A 24,502-nucleotide genomic window follows, 5' to 3' on the forward strand; every position below is an offset into this window, starting at 1 on the left:
AAGCTAAGATCTCATGATTGTCTTGAATTTTTCTCTTAGTTCTTCCGACTTTAAAAAAAAAAGAATGCTCTTTTTTACATTTTTGTCATCACCGATAAAAATAGAATGGAAGCTTAAAAGTTTTGGATATGAAATAAATTTGCGCTCATAGACATCTGAAATTGGACCAGAAGGACTCAGGCTGACAACGATTGCTCAGGATAAAGTTAAATGATTGTAAATGCGGTTTATAACAAGCATAAACGTTATTTTAGCCTGAAACTAACGTAATGATTTTCATTATCATGATTTTGTTTGCAATGCTACTGTGAAATATAAAACCTTGTTTAGGCGCTAAGTTTTTCATAAGGATTCTAAATTTCATTTTTTTTCTCCCCCACAAAACGACGAAACAATCAACAAAACAAACTTTTCAAAAATCTTATGAGAAACGAGTAATTTTTGTCAAGGTGACACGCCATGAATTGTATTTCGCAATTTTTGAGTGCACCTTGGCTATTTTCAATTCTTTGCGCATAAATAATAATTTGTTTTTTTTTTTCAGGAAAATATTGGTTGGTTGGTATTAGTACAATGGGAGTAGGAGAGGTGGCATACGCCAATTCAAACTTAGTAGTTACTACGGTGAGAAATGAAACATGAACTTCAAATTAAAGTTCGTATGGTGCTTTGACGGAATGAACCGACAATGCCTTTGTGAAAGCTTGCTTCAACGTTTGTTTAAATACAACATGACGTTATATTAAGCAAGTTTTTGTGATGCTGTGCTCATATTTTCTTTGCAACGTTTTGCATTACTTGGTAAGTCGTATTAAAGTACACTAGTGTATATTTATTGATCTTGAGAGCAAATTTATACGCTCTTTCTCACCGGAAAAATTCAATAGTTGCTCGTGTTGGTTGATTTCATTAATACTACGAATTATTTGACCGGATTTCAAAGATATAACTGTTTTTTTTTTGGATGGTAAGTCTCATTGCAGCTTAAAATATGCATATATTCTGACTACTAATTCTTTCTACAACCTATAATTTTTTGAGGTTCTTATACACTAATTTTTACTCACAAAAAATAAGCTTTTTTGAATTATTTTCATCAATTTTTTTTCGCTGAACTCTCATTATTGTTCCGACTTTCGATACAAAAGTAACGGAATATTTGTGCTCGGGGTGTATTTTTTTTCTTCAGACAAATTTCGACTTTTTAACTAGCCATTTTTGACGGAATTTTTTAATATCAGTAAAAAGGTATTGTTGTCCTGAGCTTAAATTTGAAAAGATATTTTACCTGTGATCAATTTTCGTAAAGTTATGGGGGTTTAAAGATTGGCATTTTGGCCAATTTGGGACAATTAACGCGCGATATATTTCGCGCTATTAACGCGTAAGCGTAGATTTAATCCGTCTTAGAAATCGTTCTAAATTGGTTGAAAGAAGCTTATTTGCCATAATTGATTTGTTACTACAAGCTAAATTTACCACTTTGTACTTTATATGGCGTGTGGGGGGTGGTGATTTTCTTAAAAGGCAGTCGGAACATTCAGGGCTTCGCCCTGATACGAGCAGTCTTGTTTAAGTTCTGGACTCTTTTTTTTGCTTCTGAACTATATTTTTGGTGTTCAATTTAATTTTGTCAAGCACATTAAAAGTTAAGGATATCTAATTTTCCGATCGCGTGAAACCTTCCATCTAGTTCTGACTTCGAGTCTAATTTCATATTTCCTAAAGTTAGTGCTCCGAAAATTCTCAGTGTGGGAAGTAAAAATGGCCGATGGTGAGTTTTTCACCGGAATATCAAGCAGCTCCGAGCAAGCTTGTGAATGCTTGAATTTATTCGAAATCGAAAAACTTCTTTCAAAAAGTTTTCTCAATGTCGAGAAAAACTGATACGAGCATTCTGCGCTACTTGCACAGCAACCGGGCTTACAAGTTTTTAGTGTGATTCATTGGTTGTTGTTCCGACTTTCGATACGAAAGCAACGGAATATTTGTGCTCGGGGTGGGTTTTTTTTTCTTCAGACAAATTTCGACTTTTTAACCAGCCATTTTTGACGGAATTTTTTATATCCTTCGAAAGGTATTGTTGTCCTGAGCTCAAATTTGAAAAGATATTTTACCTGTGATCATTTTTCGTAAAGTTATGGGGGTTTAACGATTGCCATTTTGGCCAATTTGGGACAAATAACGCGCGATATATTTCGCGCTATTAACGCGTGAGCGGAGAATTAATCCGTCTTAAAATCGTTCCAAATTGGTTGAAAGAAGCTTATTTGCCATAATTGATTTGTTACACGGAGCGAAATCTATCTTTTTATACTTTGTATGGTGTGTGGGGGGACGATTTTCACAAAAAAAAAATCAAATTTTAGAAAATTATTTCATTTTATTTTTTCTTACATTTATTTTTTTTAATGTTATTACTGCTCCATAAAACCTTAAAAGGCAGTCGGAACATTCAGGGCTTCGCCCTGATACGAGTAGTCTTGTCTTATTTTCAAAACATCAACTAACATCAAATCCTTTCATTCAAAATCATTGAGAAATCCCTTATTACTGAATAAGTTTTTTAGCATTAGTTTTCTTTTTATTTTCCCCCTCATACTCCTGTATGTTTAATATTTCTTGCGACTACTTCATTAAGTGGATAGTTTATTGCTGACGCAGAGTGTGTTTTTTCCAAGGTTTTCCTCTTGTTTTAAGATATTTCTGAAAGTTTAAAATTTTGAGAAGTGCACAAAAACATAGCTTTTGATTCAATTTCATTTTTTCCAGCCATTAATTTTCTCTATTACCAGAACTTTATTCTCATAAATTTCTGGGTGTTGCACTTGAAAACCAGGTAGAAAGTTTCGAAGAGTTCTTGGAAAAAATTTTTTTTGGTAAGTTTCAAGTTTGTTTGACCGTTGAATAAGCTCTTTTTTGATCAATTTCACTGGGAATCATTTTGTTTTCAACATTTTTAGAGGCTTAAAAACGAAAACATTGTTTTTGTGTATGAATTACGATTTTTTTCTTTAGTATTTGTGAAAAATATTTGTCTTCTTTTTATATCGCAAATAATGCGAAGCTCTGCTTAACCTCTGTTTCAGGTTTTCTGTTTGTAATTCTATAATTATTTGTAGTAAATTTAAATGATGATCGACTGTTTTTTGTGGCTAAGCGGAAATGTTTTTGTTTGATCATTTTTGACCATATTTTTGTACACTAACTCAAAACGACTTTACTGTGACTTGGTGTTCTTCTCCGCCTACTTAAAAACCGGAACTGACTTCATTTTACTGGCACTGTGAATTTCGTTGAAACTAAGAGCATATGCGGTTCCTGATGGTGCAATATATTTTTCCAATCAACTTTCCATTTTTTGTAAAGTACAACTGCAAAAACATAAATTATCTCATTTCGCAGTACCCTGTAATTGAACTCAATCCAAAGTTATTTCACTGTTTGAATGATATAGTTGTTTTTAAAGGCCAGATGATTGGATTATGGATGAAATTACAGCGTCAGAAAATAATGATATTGGTATGGATAAATCCACTGTGATGCTACCATCTGTCGCAAGTGACATTGATGTATTAACAAATGATGTTAGTAGCGATTCAGAAAACAACCATCAATATTCCACAGGTAAAGATGGCGATAATTCGATTACAGGCCAGAGTGAATCTGGGGAAAAACTGAACTCAATGGAAGGAAAATTGAACTTGATCGAAGGAGAAGCCAACCGCAATTCAAGTGCAGGGGATGTGAAAGGATCAATTGAACAGCACGTGAACAACATGTCTGATGGTAGTGAGAGTATTACTGATGGACGGGAAACGGAGGAAGTGTTAAAACAGAAAGAACCCAGTTTGAATACGAATTCTGAGTTTGAAGAGTTAGGGATGCCAATTTCACCAATTAGAGCAATGGCCAAAAATGGTAAGTGCTTTCCAAATCATTATTTTTTTTAGCGTGGTGTCTCTGAAAGGCTATTTTGTTTCAATTTGAACTGTAAATTTGTCCCTGAGAAGAAAGGGGATTTTCAAACATAAAATTTTTCATTTTAATTTAGTGGGTTCAGTATTTTAGACATATAGCATATCATAGTTTGAATAATCACAGACGTTTAAATCGGGTCACATTGTCTAATGACGTTCTCGCAGGCTCGAAACTAATTTGATAAGCCTGAAATTAAATTATTTTTGTTAATGATTATTATTATGATTATTATTATTATTATTATTATTATTATTATTATTATGATTATTATTATTATTATTATTATTATTACTATTACTACTGTTATTAAGGTTATTGGATCTACTTAACAATTGCCCCCCCCTTTTTTTAAGAAAGGGGGCAATTATTTAGTAGATTAAAGTAACGCAATTTTGACCAATCAGATTGCACTTAAATTCGAATTTTGAATAAAAATCTCTAGTGCTATTTACTGCTTTTATTAATAGGGTGACAATTCTTAAGCAGATACCAAAGGGAGGGCAATTGTTAAGTAGATCCAGATTATTTTTATCTTTATTATGGTTGTTATTATTGTGAATTTTGAAAGCTTTTTTGTTAATTGGAAGCCTAAAGTTGGATAGATCCAAAAAAAATTGCTGTCTGATTGCCAATTTGACCAACTTCTTTATAGGGTGTTTTTTGCGAAGAGGACAAATACGGGCGCCATGCTGTATGGCATCTCTTAGTTTTCAGACTTTTTCAATTAAAACAAATAGTCCGTTTTATCCCTCTGATAAAAATGATAATTCTGTTTTTCCAACCTTTTGCTTTTTTCTTCAGTCCACTTGCGTCTTTTTCTTGTGAAATAGCACTGAATATTTTGTTATACTAACGATTTATTCACATAGCCAACATGGATTCAGCGCCTCCTTAGCAGATAAATATAAAAGCCGAAACCACATATGCCTTTGAATCAGAATGGAAACCCTATAACCTGATAGTCTGTTAGTTTTTCTAAATTCAACAGCGCGATTTTTTTGTTGACGTACCTTTGATATACACAACTTAAGTGTTCATAAAAGTTTAATTAAGGTCTAGCTATTGCTTGAAGGCTATGCCAATTCTCTATTCTGCAAGCTGGAGGCTGATTTTTATGTAGGCTTTCCTTGTAGACATTTCCTATTTTTCTAAATGCTCCACAAGGAATTGGTAAAAATTCGCATACCATATACTACATCAATGGGATTTAGCGAGTGTTTATCAAATTTGAACTATCTACTGGAGTTTGGAAGCGTTCAGCTGAAAACTTTTAACTATGAACATGGTCCAAAGTAATAAATCGTAACGCAAATTTCCTGTGTCGCTTTCAAAATTTTTGTTTTATATCTATTTTTGTGCTGTTTTGCAACCTAAAAATGCATTTCAAGCAGCTCAGGATTGGTTTTGATTGATTCTATTTTTCATCCCGGAATTGAATCAAGAGCTTAAAAGCAGAGCCAGATTACTAATTTATTTTTTATTGGAACGGTTCTTTGGTTTGTTTTTTAAATGCCTTGGTACATTCCCTCAGAGTCAGACGAATCTGTTTCTATTACAGATACCCCAACTGAGCCTTCATCTGATTTTGTGACGTCAGAAAAGACTAATTTATCGGTGGATTCCTCAAAAATGATCCCAAATTCGGCCAGAAAAAACATGGAAAATCTGAACATGATGTCGCCTTCAGATTTCGAAGCAACTCTAGCAAATGCTGATTCAAAAAGTTGCAATGAGCCGAAAGTTCATTCGGATACCACACGAGCGGACAGTGTGTCAAGTGGCATCTTTTCTCTAGTATCGGCTGATTCGACTACCAACTCGGCATCCCTGTCGCCCGCTTCTTCCACGAGTAGTGTTGAAATGATGGATCTGGAGCTGAACAAACTGAAGACTTCAACTAAATTCTCCTATGCTACTTTGGTGGCTGTTTTACTCGGTGACACATGTCGGTGAGTAATTATGCGGTTCGATTATTAATCCGACCGATTCACGCAGTGAAGAGAAAAAACTATGTCGTAGGGTCGTTCTTCCGCCCAATTTTAAGCACCTGAATGGAATTTCGTTGGAAGTCAAGTGTGATATCATTTAAGCCCCATTAGTCGTGATTCGGGTTTCAAAAAAAATTAAAAAAGTTGCCTCAGTATCAATATAAATTGGTCTGCATCTTTCAGGTTTTCAGACATTTTCTTGAAATTTGATGGCAGACTGCTGAACTTTTGCTGTTTGATAGCAGATAGCTCATTTTTGCTGCTTGTTGCAGAACTTTTCTTGAATTTTCTCACAAAATTATGGTAGTCGGAACACACTGTTAGCAACCGGTTCTGCTCAATAATTTAAGTAGCCGATTTTTTTTCAATTTGAATGATCACTATTGTTTGTGACGCAGTTTGAAGCTTTTGCCAGCCCTAAAATATAAACTTATTAACGTATCAGAAATGTTCTCCGCAACTTGAATGCTAGATACGTGCCTGTCTTTTTGCCGTTCATTTAGTGCTTAGCTCGGATAGGTCATAATTTTTTTGAAGACGTGATTTTGCGATTTGTTTTTTTTTTTCTTTCTTGTAATTTAATTATCAGTTAATAATTCAATCTCGCCAATTTACAATTTCTTGGCGAGATAAATTTACAATTTACCGGTAAATTTACCGGAAAATCGGTAAATTTACAATTTACCGATTTTCTTGGTGAGATTGAATTGTGATTGAATTCAGGCTGAAAGTGGACAATAAAGAGGTACTTCTGCCGAGTGGGGAGGAGTGTTCTAAGCTGCACGAGAAGTACTTGAGGGAGTTCCTGCATGGCTTGAAGAACCACCTGGAACTACCGGAGAGCATAGAACAGACACTCTACTCACACGCACTTGGTTGGCACTAGTTATAGCTAATATCCTGTACCACCTGAGTTCATTGTACGGTCAGTGCAAATGTACTGCGGCTCCGTAAAGGGTCATCTAAAACGCCAACTATTCATAATTTGATTTATTTTTAACTGGGTAATCCGGGCGTGTAGCAATTAGCATGTGTTAATTGCATCAACTGAGTGTGCTTTCAGACAAAAAGCAAATATGCCTAAAATTTTAAGTAATTTCGAAAACCACTTGATTTGCTAGGGGAGTTAAAAATTCACTTTAACTTTATTAAACATTTGGCTGTGTTCAAAATTGTTAAACAAAACGTGAAATAGCGAATCTTCTAAGTACATTATTGATAATGAGCATGCTAATCGGCTCACATGCTAAAAGGCCGGTCCCGGAGAGGTGGGTATTCACAAGTACCAAAATGATAAAAACTTTTCATGAGTAAAAATTTAATTTTGGGTACATTAAAATTTCTGTTAAGTGCAAGATGTTGAAATAGCAAATTTGAGTAAACAAAACGCGAAGTAGCGAGTCTTCAAAATAAATTCTTTAACATGGGCATGCTAATCGACACTCATGCTAATAGGCAGGTCCGATCCCCGATAAGTTGGCTGGTTGAAAGTTTTCGCGCCCTTACACTTGTTATGAGAATACCCAGACCTCTACGGAAAGTAAAATATAAATCTTTATTTATTTTTTGTTTATTAACCGTTTTACAGCTGCATCGAGATTAATTGAAAGTTCCTATTGGAAAGATAATTAGCTAAGACATTCTACGCACGGTGTAATGGCCACCTGTTTTTAAAGGATACGTGTTGAAATGTTTTAAGTTAATAACTAATTGCTTGTTTAAAAAGTTGTGAACCATAGAACACTTTCTTATTTTGAATGTTTTCATTTTCAGAATCTTGTTCGACTGCAAAAGGTAACGAGGGCTTGAAAATTTATAGAGCTGCGGTTTTAGTTCTGACTTTGCAGATGTAATCAACTGAACTTGAGTTTTGGGTTTTCATCCGTCCTTTAATTCGCATATTGTCGCAGTACAAAAAGGTCGCAAGTTTTAGTTTTGAACCGACGAAATGAGCGAAACTTGAAATACATGGCTGAAGTCGGAACTAACGATAGATGGCGCTCTTTAAAAAGATCCTACTGAAGCAAAATTAGAAAAGAAATTGATAAGATGCGTGTAAATTAACTTCATTGCACTAGCCAGCTTGCGAGCATAGTGTATTAGTAGTACCCTACTTTTTTCCAACCTAACTCTCAAATAAAATTGTTCAATTTAGTGGCACTTTTGCTTTAATCACGATCTGTAGCATTGGAAATTTCATAGCATCTGTTCTCTGCTTTCTTTGTGGCCAGTGTTAGGAGATCGCTAAGCGTCCGTGACCGAGTGGGGAGGACGGCAGACTCTTTATATCGAGGTCGCTGGGTCGAAGTCGTCGCGTAGCAACAGTTTTACGAATTTGATGCTTATTTCTAATTTTTTGTGTTCCACCTTATAGAGCTGATTTTTTTTTGTCGTTTTCTTGCTGGTTTTTGCGAAGCGCAATTTCGCTTCTGTGTTAAAATTTTATATTGTCTTTCTTATTTTACTTCGCGCTGGAGTTCAGGAGATCGCGCTGTTGTTATTTTGCTTTTAACAGAAAATTATATTTTTTCTACTCCAGATTTATTACATGGAAGTCAAATTACACGCGCGAATAACAAAAGCACGAATAGCGGGTAAAATAGGGCTTGATTTTCAGTTTCACAAGTGCTTTTCAATTTCTAGTTATCCCAGAGAAAAAAATCTGCCAATCCAATTATCGTAATTTGGGTAACTTTTATCAATAAAGTGACAATCATACCAAACCTTTAGAAAATCAGTGTCTTAAGGCAAATTCGATTTTAAAAAATTGTCATTCCTTTTCAAAAAACTATGATTCGGTTTTTTGTTTTCTTGAATAGTGCGTCAGATTTTGAGCAGTTGTAGCAAGATCATATAAAAAAAACAGAGTTAATTCACATTTTTTGTCGCGGCTATGTGGTCGTTAATGAAGTGTCAATGAACAAAGTGAAGACACAAATTTAGATTGTGTGTTTTTTCATGAAAAATCTTAAAAGTTGATCATGCTCAAATTTTTTTTTTTCAGTTTGACATTTGATTCATTTTTAAGTTGATTTGGAATGAATTTGTTATAAAGAGTTTCAACTCTGTTTTTCCAGTACTTGCAAAAAAACGACAGAAGCGTGAAAATAAAGAAAAATCCTCAGCGAAAAGTCAAGTTATGTTCTAACAATTCATACATCTTTTTATTTAACCTTGCGATAAGCAAGGGTATTGCAATCGGGTACTAAACTTTTCTCCCGTAAACAACTTTGTCCACAGGATCACTCCTAGAGGACCTCCTCTTTACTCTTCTAGAGGATCTTCATTTCTTATGTTAAAGCGTTTAATTCTTAATTGTTCACTTCTTTACTTCTTAAGTGCAAGATCTTCACGGCTTAATTTGCAAGTGCAAGTATTATTTATTCTAGTTTCAGGGTGGAATTGAAAGTATAGAAAAATTATAAAATCTTTCTTCTAGAGTTAACTTTCAGCAAGACATGGGAAAATTTAATGTTTGGCAGACCTATTTTTTCAGTTTAAAAAAATTGATTTATTTTATTTTGTATTTTTGTGTTGTATCGCAAGTGGTGCGAAGCTCGTCTTCGCCTCTCTATTAACAACTCAAATGATCGATTCGCTAATTTCATCGGTTCTAAACAAAATGGCAATTTTTTTTTTGCTCTGCGACTGTAGCTAGTCTACGAATTGTATTCAATGTAGTTATATAAATGCGAATGGATCTCAGCTGATTCTAAGAAAATTACGCATCAAAAACTTCTTATTCACGAAATGTTGGCACGAACGTAAGATGGGTATTAATAGCTCCCAAATTGAATAGCTTCCCTTATGCATTGAGTCATGGCCATTCATAGCCATTCCGTCGCTTAGGCATGACCGCAAATTGCAATAAAGGTTGAATTTCATTCGCTTATTTTATTTATGCTGTTTGAACAGTAAACACTTAGTTCAACTGTTCGTTGTCAAAAAGAATAATTTTGGGACTCATGGGTCTGATTTTGCTTACCGGGAGTTATGAAATTTGATATCTATGGGAATTCGCCGCACAAATTATCCTCTGCAAAAATCCTCCTTTGGTTGCTAGTTTTGATTTTCTTAGTCCCTGGAGTGCCGGAATGTTGGTGGGGTCGTGAGTTTGGAGCCTCCATTTTTTGAATTATTTTGAGACATTTTCCCCAAATTTTGATTCCAAATTAAAAATTTTAGTGGAGGATGGCATGGCTATCATAGAAGATTACGTGCAATGTATCCTTATGGATCCCCATTTTGAGTTCTTGAAAGAGCAGAAAGCGTCATCCTCAACCAAAACTTCTGATTCACAAGCTGATTTGACATCAGCAGAGAAGAAGGAAACGTCGTCAGCTGATGATTCAGGTTACAAGGCACAGAAGGAAGATAATATGTCATCGATATTGGTTCTAGATTCGTTGCAGGTTTCAATGAGGAAAGGAACCTTCGATGCCCGATCAAGAGAGGTAGGTTTGCTTCGTTTAAAATATTCTGGGAAAAAAAGGGTTTATATCAGTTTTGCGTTGACTATCTTATCTCCAGTTCTCCAATTTTATTTAACCAATCAAACAAAAAAGAACACATTACAAAAATCAAGGTTACGTCGAATAATTGTTCGGTCAAAAGGAAATTTCAGCATATACATTCTGAAGTTTTAATTACAAGCCTTGGTGTTTTTGTCCCGATTTGTTTTTGGTACCGTAGAGCCAGAACTAGTTAACGTGTAATATGTCTCTTGTGCTGAATGAAAGTGAAGCAGAGTGAGCCGGTCGTTAGTTGGCATATCGTCTGTACTCGATAGTTAAACAGTGTTTTTACGCTCGCGATTAGCAAGCGTTATCAAAATGGAATATAGTCTTTTTTTTTCTAGTTAACAGCTAGTTAACAGAATCATTTGATAGCTTGCTTTATTAATGAAGGTAATTTTCAGGAAAATGTTGGACCAGTAGTGTGGTAAGGAACGGGGATATGTCGCGAAGGATCAAGAGTTCGAATCCGAGACCATGCCAGTTTTTTAACTCGATTAACGTAATTCAGACTCTTACATAGGTCGCGATGATTGTTTTTTGTTTTTTTTTGGAAAAGTCAGTAAATTTGTTCAGGCTCAAATTTACTTTTTCGAGGTTTGACTTTTGATTTTTTCTAAGTTAGTTCAAGTCCTTTGGTAAAAGGAAGGCAAACTACACTATCGAATGTAAAATCACGAAAAACGTGATCAACTTCTAATTTTGAAATGAAATTTAATTATGGGATTTCCCAGCGGACTAAAAATTTTATCCAATGATCCAGTTTTCTCAAATTGGGTTAGTTTTATCAGAAAATTGCTATTTATAAATTTTCTAGAAATTCGAAAAGGTTGAAGGACATTATTTTTTTCTTCGAAATTTGAAGTTTGAGATTTTTTCAAAACTTAAGTCAGTGTTTTTTTTGCGTTCATTTTTTTCCAACTGTCAGTTGGCTATGTTCATTACACCGAAGACTTTAGTCAAGGTGTTATGGTATCGTGTAACGGTTTTTTTTTTAATGTTGTCTGTTGTCAAGTGTCGACAAATAACGTCCACAGTTATCAATTATCATGTGGGCTGGACTATATCGCGCTATGTCACGTGATTGCGTATGTTTGTTTCTTTATTTGTTCATCTTTATTTATTTAATTATCTGTTCTTCTATTTATTTAATTATGTTTAGTTTGCTTATATTTATTTATAATTTATGTATGTACATATTTATTTTTGTTTATTTTTATCACGTGTTTTGTTTATTTATTTAATTATTCTTTCTTTCATTTAGTTTTGTTTTTATTATTTCTGCGTGTGTATTTATTTAATTTATTTATTTTCATTTATTTATATTATGGGTCTGTTTGTTTGGTTATTTGTTCATATATATTTTTTCATGTCTATTTAATTATTTGTACATTTCACTTTTGCTTTTATTTATTTATTTATTTATTTATTTATGTATTTATTTATGTATTTATTTATTTATTTATGTATTGATTTATTTTTTTATTGCTTATTTATTTATCAGGTGTGTTTTGTTTATTTGTTGATATTTATTTCTATATTTATTTAATTATTCTTTCTTTCATTTAGTTTTGCTTTTATTATTTATGTATGTGTATTTATTTCATTTATTTATTTTCATTTATTCATATTATGGGTCTGTTTGTTTGGTTATTTGTTCATATATATTTTTTCATGTCTATTTAATTATTTGTACATTTCACTTTTGCTTTTATTTATTTATATATTTATTTATTTATGTATTCATTTATGTTTTTATTTATTTATTTATGTATTGATTTATTTTTTTTTTGCTTATTTATTTACAGGTGTGTTTTGTTTATTTGTTGATATTTATTTCTATATTTATTTAATTATTCTTTCTTTTATTTAGTTTTGCTTTTATTATTTATGTATGTGTATTTATTTAATTCATTTACTTTCATTTATTTATATTATGGGTCTGTTTGTTTGGTTATTTGTTCATGAGATATATATTTTTTCATGTTAATTTAATTATTTGTACATTTCAGTTTTGCGTTTATTTATTTATTTATTTATTTATTTATGTATGTATTTATTCAGTTTCTATGCCTTCGGTGTATTGCGCGTAGCGCCTATGTTTATAGTTGCAAGTTTGCAAGTATTCTTCATTGTGTTTGTAGGGGACCTGAAACTTTTTTACAAAATCATTTTTTTTCGCTCAAGTGGTGTCTGCTCAAAAATTGTCGGCTTTGTTTTCGCTTCGTCAGTTTTGTTCCGTTGTTGATTTTAAATTCAAATGTTTTGCTTGGCATGTACTTTTAATGTTTTTTTATGTTTGTTGTATCGCAAGTAATGCGAAGCTCCGCTTCGCTTTTGTGTTAAAAAAATATCGACTCTTCGACGGTTGAACTATTTGACAAGCCATTTTTTTCTTGATCTAAGTTCTTTTGAATTTTTTTGCGTTCAATTTCATTATTGAATTTCGACCAATTTCTGGTTCTGAAAATGAAAAAGTGTTAAAGACAAATGAAAAAGGTTCATTGGTACCAATTTGATCAGTATTGTTGGACTATAAATAAATAAAAAGTTGCATAAGTTCCATAAACTGTCCAATTGGTCAAAGACTACCAAGTCGTATATGTTTCAGCTTTTTTCGATCCTAATTCTGCTTGCAGCTTCCTGGCAGCGAAAACAGGCGCTAATTGTTTTGAATAAAGTTTCTACCTCTTTTGACAAAATTGCAATACAATGGCGCGACTGAGAAGGTCACTATTTTGCTGCTGTTTTTTTTTCTGTTTGATCATCAGACAATAAGTTGAACTATTTGCTGACTGAATATGCGACAGATCAGAATTCGAGTTCAATAATTTTGCGACTTATCGGACTCATTTTCTATTCTGCGCTTTATGAACGTACTGAGAATCTAAGGGCGTACTGAGAACTCACGTGTTTCTAAAATTGTTAGAGCTCTTTATAATTATGTTTACCTTCGATTTAATCGTTTTTTTTAGAGAAAAAATTGAGGCAACTTTGGTAATTAGTGTACTACTTTTGTTGCTCGCTAAAGTTTGTTATGCCAAGTTCGGAGAGTAGTTTTTATGTTTTGACTGATCGAAGTGACAGTTAAAGAAGTATTCCTTGTTTTTCGTGTCAGTGTTCACAGCTTTATAACTTCTTGAGTTCTTGTTAAAGGCGAAAGCAAGTGTCTTGTAACTACTTTTTTTCCGTAAACAACTTTTCTTACATCTGAAGTTGAATTTGAAGTTAATTTTTTTTAGTGAACCAAAGAACCTTCGAGACTGCTTCCCACTTGGCCTAGAGGTAACGCGGTTGTCTGTATGCACTAAGGTCTTGGGTTCGAGTCCTGGCCGGAACTTGTTTTTTTGTTTAGTATTTATCTATTTTAAAAAAATTTCCGGGAAAAATTGAATAGTCGGACTTTTGTTTGTCTGTTTATATTTTGTTGGCTTAGTTGCACCCTAAAGAGTTTTCTTGTGTGGTCAGCAATTGTTGTCGTAGTTTCAAGGATTTTTGTTGTATTCCTGTAATTTAAAAATTAATATCCCTGACTTTGTATATTTTTTTTTGTGTGTTTGTTTCATTCGGCTTGAATATTCTTCGCTTATGTTTTTTCGGCCTAGTTACCTTGATTTATGTTGCTTCAAGGGCAAAAAATGATTGCTAAAAAATCAGGTTGTTTGTCTTACAAAAGTTCAAAGTCTTTAAATTTAATTGTGCAAAAACTTTTCAGGACAACGCTTATTTAGGTCGTTTTCGGCTGAATGAGTAAAGAAGTAAAAAAGTAAAGCTATATTTTACGCTGTTTGTTGTTACTTGACTATTTTGTGTTTTTTTTTTTCACTTTTTCGCAAAATATATATATTTTTTTGATTTCGTTATTCTTTCTCAGTCAAGAGATGCGAAGTTCTGCTTCACCTCTGTGTAAAACTTCGTTTTGAAATGGATGTTTTTTTATTATAGAGAGTTGCAAAAAAGTTGCAAAAAAATATTATAGAGAGTTGCAAAAAAAATATATATTTTTTTGATTTCGTTATTCTTTCTCAGTCAAGAGATGCGAAGTTCTGCTTCACCTCTGTGTAAAACTTCGTTTTGAAATGGATGTTTTTTTATTATAGAGAGTTGCAAAAAAGTTCGGACAGACAGAATTAGTTAAAAAGAGCAACTGTCTAGACATCAACGGAAATTAAAACTGAAATAAACATAACATCGAAATTTCGACATTTGAACTTGGTCTGACAAAAAAAATTGTTGAGTAGATCCGAGTTTCGCTCAAAACCTATAACCACGGCGGGCAATTGCATCCGAAGCGTCGAACTGTTTCATAGTAAAATCTGGATGTTCTTTGCAGTATTTAAAATTGGCTAGCATAATCATCGGATAATCGACGATCTAGCATTTTGAACTTGGTCTGACAAAAAATTCAAGGTTGTTCGGCTTCAAATTTTGCATGCAAAAAAGCGTCGAAAAGCTCTGATTGCTCTTTTCGAACTTTTTGCTAGGTGTGTCCGAACTTTTTGCTAGGTCTGTCCGAACGTTTTGCTAGGTCTGTCCGAACTTTTTGCTACTAATTATAGTACTTGTATACTGAACTGTCTGTATTTTACGATTTTTTCATAAAAGGTTTATCTTGCCTCTAAGATCGTAACAGATATCCGTTCCTTGAAATTTTTTGGGGCTCGTTTTAATGACATGATGGCGACCGATTATTACTCGAGCATCGATTGTGTCATAGTAGATGTGTCCATTTTTTACCTAGTTTGCTATTTCATTACTGTTTGTGTGCAAAGTTATTGTTGCATTGATTGTTTGAACAGCATAAGTTATCTGCCTGCTATATTATAGTTAATGCCAAATTGTTGGCAATATCGGTGACCTTTAATACCGGAATTTAATTGGTCAAAAAATGGTTGTTTTAGGTTAATTAGATATTTTGATATGACTTTTTACGTGCTCAAATAAAAAAAGCATATTCAGGCGTCTAATTGAGCAGTTTTAGGTTCAGATTCGTTGGCTGAAAAGGATATTGCCAAAAATTTGACATTAACTTTAAATTGCTATCCTTGCTGCGTGGTTTGTTAGTCTAGGTAGTGTGAATTAGTGGAATATGGGCCTAATGTAGAAGTATTAGGCGTAAGTTGCCAGTAGTGAGTTGTATGTGGTGTCTATGTAGCGGCATGTTGAGAGTGCGAGCTCCAAATTTTTTTCAAGGCCTAGTTTTGCATCTAATTGCATTATCATGCCTTTCTATTTGCTCATTTTTCCTCTGGGCGCTCAGCTAAGCAGCTTAAAGGATAAAAATTTGAAACGGAAAGTATAAGCAGTAGTGTAATTGAAATAACGTGCGAAAAATTGTTTTCTACGCTGTCGAATTTAAATTTGGAAATGTTTGTTTCAGCTGTGCATGCGTTTGAGCAAGTCGCTCGGATTCTCCCAGGCAGACTACGAGATACACGAGGCATCCTTCGTGGACTTCATGCAGAGTGCAGCTGAACAGTACCAGATGTCGACTGAGGAGAAGAAGGCACAAGAGGCATCCAAGAAGAAAAGCAAGAGGAAAAGGTAACGCTCTCAACAACACTAGGATCTTTCACCCCGTCTCCTACCCGCAATTCTACATAGACATTTATTTTTTTGTCTAAGCAGTGGTTTTAAAAGGCGGTGTATGCAGTCAAAAAGTTTGAAAACTTTACTGCAATTCTGTAGGGCTCCCGAAACTATGAACTTTTGAGTATCTAGACTACCTTTCCATCGAATTAGATCCATAGACCGCCTTGGCAATCATATTTAACCAACTACTGCCTTCATAATTATTTGTTTTTCTAAAATTTTTGAGTATGAAAAATGACGTTATTGTAATTAGATTTTGCTCCAGGTATTTTGCGATTGGATTGGCAGCTGTGGGAGGGGGAGCACTGATTGGATTGACAGGGGGACTGGCGGCACCCTTCGTCGCAGGTACGATCTCTAATTGTGATATCTTACACACCTTTTGTATGGCAGCTCATTTTGTCTGATTTCTTCTTATCTGCGGACTTTTAACGCTCATTTTTGATAGAAACCTGCATTTACTGCTTTTTAAGTCCCGCTTTTTTAGATTATTATTTTTTCCCATTTTCTGAATTGCTTCTATGTCTTAGAAAAGATCTATTTAGCTTGAGCAGGTGTTTGAATTTAAATGTATAATAGTCGAAGCTATTCGTTGGTTTTATTTGTGTTTGTGAAATAGTAACCTATTACTAAAATTCTTACTAAACTGAAACTAAAATAAGAACTTGAATCCAAAATGAATTATCAGATTATTTGCTGAATGAGTTGTGTAACTTGTCTAGTTTCAAATGAAAACGTTACTGATCTTTCGACAAATAACAAAAAGTGAGCAACTTCAGTTCAACTTCTTCATCAATATGGCAAATTTGGGATACCTGTCTCGGCCTTGACAACGCAAATCTCATTCTACTTAAACAACAATGTGTAAACATTAGCCGTCATATTTCGCCCTCTAGCAAAAAATTCATTCAAATTGAAGAAAGTTAACGTAACTAAATGTAAACAAAACTGCTTCTGTCAGAGCGAAGCCCTGATTGTTCCGACTGCCTTTTAAGGTTTATGGAGCAGTAATAACATAAATATCATTAACAAATTAAATTTAAAAAAAAACATGGAAAATTTTTTTTTCTAAAAATTGAAATTTTTTTCCATGAAAATCATCCCCCCACACGCCATATAAACTATAAAAGAATAGATTACGCTCCTTGTAACAAACCACTTATGGCAAGCAAGCTTCTTTCAACCAATTTAGAACGATTTCTAAGACGGATTAACTCTCCGCTGACGCGTTAATAGCGCGAAATATATCTCGCGTAATTGTCCCAAATTGGCCAAAATGGCAATCTTTAAACCCTCATAACTTTGTGAAAAATGATCACAGATGAAATATCTTTTTAAATTTAAGCTCAGGACAACAATACTTTTGGAATGATATTTAAAAATTCCGTCAAAAATGGCTAGTTAAAAAGTCGAAATTTGTCTGAAGAAAAAAAAACACCCCGAGCACAAATATTCCGTTACTTTCGTATCGAAAGTCGGAACAACAAGACTACTCGTATCGGGGCGAAGCCCTCAAGGTTCCGACTACCTTTTAAGGTCTATGGAGCAGTAATGACATAAAAAATTTTAAATGTAAAAAATAAATCTCCGCTTACGCGTTAATAGTGCGAAATATATCGCGCGTTAATTGTCCCAAATTGGCTAAACTGGCAATCTTTAAACCCCCATAACTTTTTGAAAAATGATCACAGAATAAAAAACATATTTTCAAATTTAAGCTCAGGACAACAATAGCTTTAGAATGATATAAAAAAGTTCAGTCAAAAATGGCTAGTTAAAAAGTCGAATTTTGTCTGAAGAAAAAAAAATTACGAAAGTCGGAACAATAAATAGTTTTGTTCATAAGTTTCAGTTCTTCTTAGTATGCTTTACACTGCGAGCTTGAGAGCGTAGTATATTAGCACGAACCTTCTGTTTTCCAACCTAACTCGCAAATAAAAGTGTTCATTAAAAGGGTTCACTTCTATGGTGACACTTTGCTGTGGTTACGATCGGTAGCATCGGAAATGTCATAGCATATGTTTTCTATTTATTTTGTTGCTATTGTTTGTTTATTAAGCGTCTGTGGCTGAGTGCGTGAGACTCATAAACTCTCAGTCGCTGATCGCATCGATATAGAGCTGCTTTCCTTGTTTGTCGTGTTCTCGCTAGAGTTTGCGAAGCGCAGCTTCGCCTTTATGTTAAAATTAATCGCATCTTTCTACGGGTTGAAGGCGTGGGGCCTATTTCTTTTGCCGATGCAGGAATTTTTGCATCTCTAATGCTTGATGATTGTGAAGATTCTTTCGCCTCAATGATTGTGAAGATCCTTTAGCTTCCTGGTGACCTAGAAGATGTAGATGTAGCGTTGTCATCTTGACCCTGCTGGGACATGACTGGGCTTGACTCTGGAGTGGCGGGCTTGGATGGTTGGGAGAATATGACTGGACATTCTCTGAGGTGTATTTCTTTGTTCTTGAAGTTCATTAGCGGACGACAATAGAACCAACTTTGAAAGGTCTGAGGTTGTATGTACAATGGGCTTTGTCTACTCTTTCAAAAAGCTGGTTTTTTGATAACCTGTTTCAGAGAAGATTTGTTGTCCTGGCTTATACGGTTGCTGGCTCTCGTTTGGCTGCTGAGTACTGATATGGGCCTAACTCGATGTAGGCTTCTCGGTTGGAGAAGATTCGGCTACTGGTATAGGGAGGAATCATCCCTCATGAACTTGATGAAGATCGGTTGAGTTCTACTACTGGAGCTGATGTGTGCCTCTGGTCGATTTAGGATCGATTGCGCTGAACTTCGAAGTTAATTGCATAAGTGGAGGCGGGTTTGATGTGCTTGACTCGCCCATAAGTCCACGTTTTGGGTGCCTTGTATGAAATTCGGGTGTGTTCCCCTGGCTATGTGAATGATATTTCCGGAAATTTTTTGACCTGTACTGCGAGGGGCTTCGAACTTTGATCTAAAACTGTTTGACAGTTTTTCCTTATTCTAATGGATAAATAATTTTTTTTTTCTGTTAACAGTCTCTTTATGTGTTATATGCGTGCTATTTGTGACTTTTTGAACTCATTATTGCATATTTTAAATCATTTTTACCCCTATTTCCGGTCCGAAACTTTCTGGAATACTTCTACTTTGGCTCACAATTTTAACTGCGTTTTGTTGAAAGTAATTGCTGAATATTACTATTTGACAAAGATGGCCCAAGTGTGCCTGAAAGGATTCTCATTGTTCCTGTCGTGTGTTTGTTTCGGAGTGATAGTGCTAGCACCTGACTTTGGTCCATGAGCGTCCTCAACGCTTTGACTGATTCCTGCGACAATATCTCCTTTTGAGCGATATCTATCCATTCTTTGGCTGTTTTAGTTAAATTCCCTAGCGCCTGACAATGCGGGGTGTCTGATCTTACTTTGAACCGGGGCGAAACTTCTCCGTGCTTGATTGTCCCTATCGAATCATTTTTACTCTAAGCCCAATTTCACAGGCTACTTGCCTCGGTCGCTCTTCTAGGGTTAGCTTATCTCTTGTGAGTTTTTCTTGATCTAAATAATTTTTCACTTGTATGTCTTCACATTTGCCCTGAAGTATCGAGAGTAAAACAGCCAGTTAAAGAGAAGTGACGCAACTTGTTGTGTGGGTTTTCCTGGCGCGAACAAAGAAATATGTAAAATTTGGCACAATAATGGAGCTCATAATCGTTTTTATTTCAGTTTTCTGTGGTTAAAACCACTATTCAAGGGTATGAAAAAAACTAAATAAATAATTTTCAGTGTCCGAAAATTTTAAACGTCGTTTTGTTATAGTATAGGTAGTTGTAAACAACCTTTACATAGTTAAATCGTTAAAACTACTGCTAGCGTTTAAATAGTATTAATTTCTGTGGCGATGAAAAAGTAACTTGCTCCTCCTTAGGTGGCATCGGGGCTCTGATTGGGGGCGCGGGTGCTGCTTTCATGGCGTCCACTGCGGGACTGGTGGTGATCACGAGTATCTTCGGCACTGGAGGAGCGGGACTCGTTGGCTACAAGATGAAGAGAAGGGTGGGAAATGTGGAACAATTCGAATTCACTTCTCTCTCGGACAAAGTTGGTTAGATTATTTGAACTGTTCGTACATGTAAAGCGAAGTCTATTACGCAGCATCGTTATTCTACAGCGCAATTTTGATGCATCCCAATTGCGCGCCAAAATAACACTTTTAATTTTTCAATTATTATGAAACCATTATGACGGCATAAATTATGCTAGAAAATTATGCAGATCAATAACTGTTTTAATTTTCAATAATTATGAAACCCTTTTGAGAGCATATTTATGCTCCAAGTTACACATAGCATAAAATTGTTTCTGATTGCTGAATGGTAAGTTTCCGAGACAATGGGAATCACATCGATTAAATGCAGTCAGTGAACGGGCGCCGTATTCACTTGTTTAAAATCTAGATGCAACGTGTTTGATGTGTTAAGGTCTACACGTGGCCATCGCGATTCCCGGCTGGTTGCGAGAGGGAGAGGTCATTTCTCAGCAGTGGGCCGCCTTGGACATATCACCCGAACAGTACTGTCTACTCTGGGAAACCAAGTTTGTTCAACCAAGTTAAATTTTAAGGAGGGCTGCAAACTCTTCAAACAAACATTTAAATAATTTTGGCTCCTCTGAATTCCCGAGGAGCTATCAGTAGGCCTTAACTTGTGTGTTTAAGGATAGTCCATTAGTATCGTTTCCCACACTTTCGAAACTGAGTTATTTGTTTGGTGAGCGAAGCTTTTTTGCGACTCGAAGCCGTCTTTTTATACATCTAGATTTTTCACGTGTTACAACTACTGCAGCCGAAATGGACCAGGCTGTGGTAGATCTGAAGCTAGAGGTCAAGAGAGCTCATCCTCCCACACTATGATTATCATGACCGGGAGTCGAATACACGATCTGACGTTCTGAAAGTGAACTCCTTACCGCTATGCTAAGTGGTTTCTAATGCTCTCTAGCTTAGTAGGATGCTCAGAATGTTTAATAACTTATTCGATTCTTGCTTTAAAGTCGACTAAATGCAAATTTGGTTGTCCAGAAACAGTACGGAAACTATTATTAGGCTGTATGCAATTTTTCGACGACCTAAGACGAAAATGTTGTTTTGAAAAGTTTTTTGACGGAATTCGGAGACAATTTGGTAATTTGGTGTTGTTGATTGGCTGCACTGGATAATTTGACAAAAATTTGGTTTTGGAATAGCTAAAAACTTGATACAGTTTTCGAACTCCTTTTACGTTGATCTCTCCTCTAGGTACCTGTTGGAGTTGGGATCCAGTCTGCAGTACTTGAAGGACATGGTGGTCAATGCGGCCATGAGCCAGGCTCTGAAGCTCACTGTGCTCAGCAGTGTCATGGCAGCCATAGCATGGCCAGCAGCTCTCCTCAGCGCATCATCAGTCATTGACAATCCATGGTGAGCAGAAACAAAGTCGACGCACTGATAATTTAATAATCTCGTTGCATAATCAATAAAGTTGACGCAACTATGCTAATTCGTGTCTCGATTCGATACGTCGATTGAGTTGTTGCAACGCTCATTTTCGCCTTTTTATCTTCTTGTCATGATACTTCACTTGTGATAAGTTTTCAATCGTCATTGCAAGGCTCCTCTGATATGAATTAGGACAAAAACAGAAGGTAGGAGCGTTTTTTTATATATTTCGAAAAAATGGAAGTGTCGTTTCCTTTTTAAAATTTCATAGGGTAGGGTACGGATTCTATTTCATGCATTTCTTGCATTTCTTATTCATCCTTCATTTTATCTTTTCCACTGTTGTTCAGGTCAGTGGCCAATAGTAGGTCTGTGCAAGCTGGTAAGCAGCTGGCAGAAGTGCTGCTCACCCGGCAACACGGCTGTCGTCCGGTCACGCTGGTAGGGGTCAGTCTGGGCGCCAAACTCATCTACCAATGTCTCGAAGAAATATCATCCAGAGGTAGATTTGTTTATTCGATATTCTATGGTATATAAAAGTGATTTTTTTGTATAATTGATTGAATTTAACGCCATATCCGGTCAGTTTATTGAGTATAATGAAAGACTTGTATAACCTAAAATCGTAAAATCCAACTAACGTATGACGTATAATTTTTTTTTTTCATTTTTTTTCTGTTTTTGTTCAATATGAAAATTAACGTTGTCGGTTATGCCTTGCTAAGTTTCTACTCGATAGCATAGCTCTTGAATCATGAATCACGCCAATCACTAAATTAACATTAATTTGAAGAACAGTAAAAAAAATCTATTTTGTTTTTATTTGGTCGGAACCTTCTGTACTACTTGCACAGGAACCGGCTAGAATACACTAAACCCCACATAAAAGTAATTATCTGCCTATTGAATTATTTAGTACAATAGAATGATGGGAGCTATGAGAGGGTTTGATACTCTGGATTTTGGTTACTCTGGAGTTCCTGTTCAAACAGGGGTTGTGTTTCATCTAAATTTGAAGTTGATATTTTATGATTAGGTGCTTCTGCTTTGGGCATAATCCACAACATAGTGCTCATTGGTGCTCCCTGCAGTGGCCGGCCAGAAGACTGGGTCAAACTGGCTCCTCTCATATCAGGACAAGTGAGTAGTCGTTCTCATCCATATCCTCATCACACCTCACTGGTTCGTTTATTTCGCGCGGTGTCTCACCTAATCACTAAAGAGAAAAGGTGTTGATTGAAGGCTGACCCATATCTTTGACCCATATCTTTTTGTCCCATATCTGGTTAACACACAATCTATAGTAGTTTTTGGCTGCTATCTGACACCTGCATTTATAAGTGCGATTATTTATTATCTTCTGCAGCATGCAGTTTGTGGTTTAATTTCACTGGTAGTAGGTGTTCTGTGGCATAGCGTATTTTAAAGGAACATATTTTGTTGAGCACTACATGTTCTTCAGGTCATCAATGCTTTCTCACAAGGCGACTGGATGTTGAAGTTCATCTACCGCTCCTCCTCTCTAAGGGCCAAAATAGCAGGATTAGGACCCATTCCACTGGAGCCAAAAATTGTCAACATAGACCTCACAGAAGTCATTCAGGGACATCTGGACTACCTGGAACGGATGCCAGAAGTACTCTCATTTTGCGGGGTCAAGTGCAAAGCGGTCAAGCAGATGCTGAACAAGTTTTCACTTAGTGGCAAAAATTTGGCGTTGGAGTCAGGCGAAACAGCAGGTTCTTCAGCATCAAAATCAGAAAAGGAAACCTCAAAATCAATGAGAAACTCCACTTCTTTTAGTAATGCTAAAACAAACAAAACGACTGATGGCAGCGAAAAAATTGTGAAAAGCAGTTCTTATAATTAGAGACATATACTGTTTCATATCCATAAGTTTGCCTCAAATTTATGGCAGCTGTAAATTCGGCCTATCTACGTGTAAAGATAGTTAGAATCGGTTTTTATCTTGATGGTGCTGTATGCTCAAGTTCAATGTTAATATATATTCTTAATAACTTAATTCAATTGCCCTAGCGATTAGTAAATGTAATGCAACCTGGTTCTAGAATTTTTTCCAGCTAGCACAGTTTCACAGAATTCTCTAGCGATTGAGTACATGCTTCATTACCCTTGTGATAGTAAGGTTATTGCAATCGGTTAGTAGGATTTTTTCCGTAAATAACTCTAGGCACAGAATGGTCAAACTTATATATGGTAAATTTAGGTTCAGTTCTTAATTCATTCTAATTTCTTTGTCTCTCCGGCACACTTGGTCTGAAGGTAAAGAATACGCGTGGGACCTTGAAAGTTCCTGATTTCGAATCTGACAGAACTTGTCTTTGTTTCAAACAAGAAATATTCTGTTTCGCAAAAAAAAATTGTCGGCTCATTGTTTGTCTGCTTATATTTTGTCAACTTAGTTGTCATTGTTGTAGAATTGTTTTTTTTTACATAATAGTTGCTTTAAGTGTTCTAATTTACATCAAAAACCTTATGCTGCCCTAATGATTTCGGCGTATTTTTTATTGGCTTAGTGATCTAATTTTAATTCGTTTCAATGAAAGCAAAAATTTTTTGCTCACTTTGAATCGCACAAAATGCTAAAAATCTTATTAGAAATTCTTTCAAGTTTTTCATGACCAGGTTTTTTTCGGCTGTTTTGGTTTTTTCTTCTACTTTACTTTCGGCTTGATAGGTTTTGACCTATATTATATCGGATCGGTTTAATGGCCAGTTTTGCTTCTGTATAATAAGTTCAAATCCAGGTCAATAAGTGCAAATAAATTCAAATCAAGAATAGCCAGCTGCCTTGCAAGTAGCACAGAAAGTTAGAACTTCACTAGTTAGATTTCTTATCTGAACAACTGCTTCAGCGATTTTCAAAAACTGATAGCAATGGAAAAACTGGCTACTACTGTGCGTCTTTTTTATTCTGTTTCCACCTCACTCCAACTTCAACTGCTTTCGATAATTTGA

General features: G+C 35.2%; 1 protein-coding gene across 3 annotated transcripts; it reads left to right on the top strand.

Moving 5' to 3' along the window:
* Nucleotides 1-557: 557 nt before the first annotated feature.
* On the top strand, nt 558-23,580 carry LOC134841258 (transmembrane and coiled-coil domain-containing protein 4-like). 3 transcript variants are annotated; one of them, XM_063857119.1, is made up of 14 exons: nt 558-801; nt 3,470-3,921; nt 5,540-5,930; nt 6,693-6,844; nt 7,743-7,763; nt 10,155-10,423; nt 15,864-16,027; nt 16,341-16,423; nt 19,976-20,152; nt 20,529-20,643; nt 21,344-21,505; nt 21,874-22,025; nt 22,560-22,663; nt 22,986-23,580. In XM_063857119.1, the coding sequence occupies exons 2-14, from the start codon at nt 3,486-3,488 to the stop codon at nt 23,391-23,393; spliced, it is 2,634 nt and encodes an 877-aa protein (XP_063713189.1). In that variant the 5' UTR covers nt 558-801; nt 3,470-3,485; the 3' UTR covers nt 23,394-23,580. The 3 variants fall into 3 exon arrangements, with proteins under 3 accessions (XP_063713189.1, XP_063713188.1, XP_063713190.1); XM_063857118.1 differs by lacking the exon at nt 558-801 and adding an exon at nt 808-967; XM_063857120.1 differs by lacking the exons at nt 558-801; nt 7,743-7,763 and adding an exon at nt 808-967.
* The last annotated feature ends 922 nt before the right edge of the window (nt 23,581-24,502 follow it).

The sequence above is a fragment of the Symsagittifera roscoffensis genome, chromosome 3 (genome assembly GCF_963678635.1).
Source record: "Symsagittifera roscoffensis chromosome 3, txSymRosc1.1, whole genome shotgun sequence".
Classification (NCBI taxonomy): Eukaryota; Metazoa; Xenacoelomorpha; order Acoela; family Convolutidae; genus Symsagittifera; species Symsagittifera roscoffensis.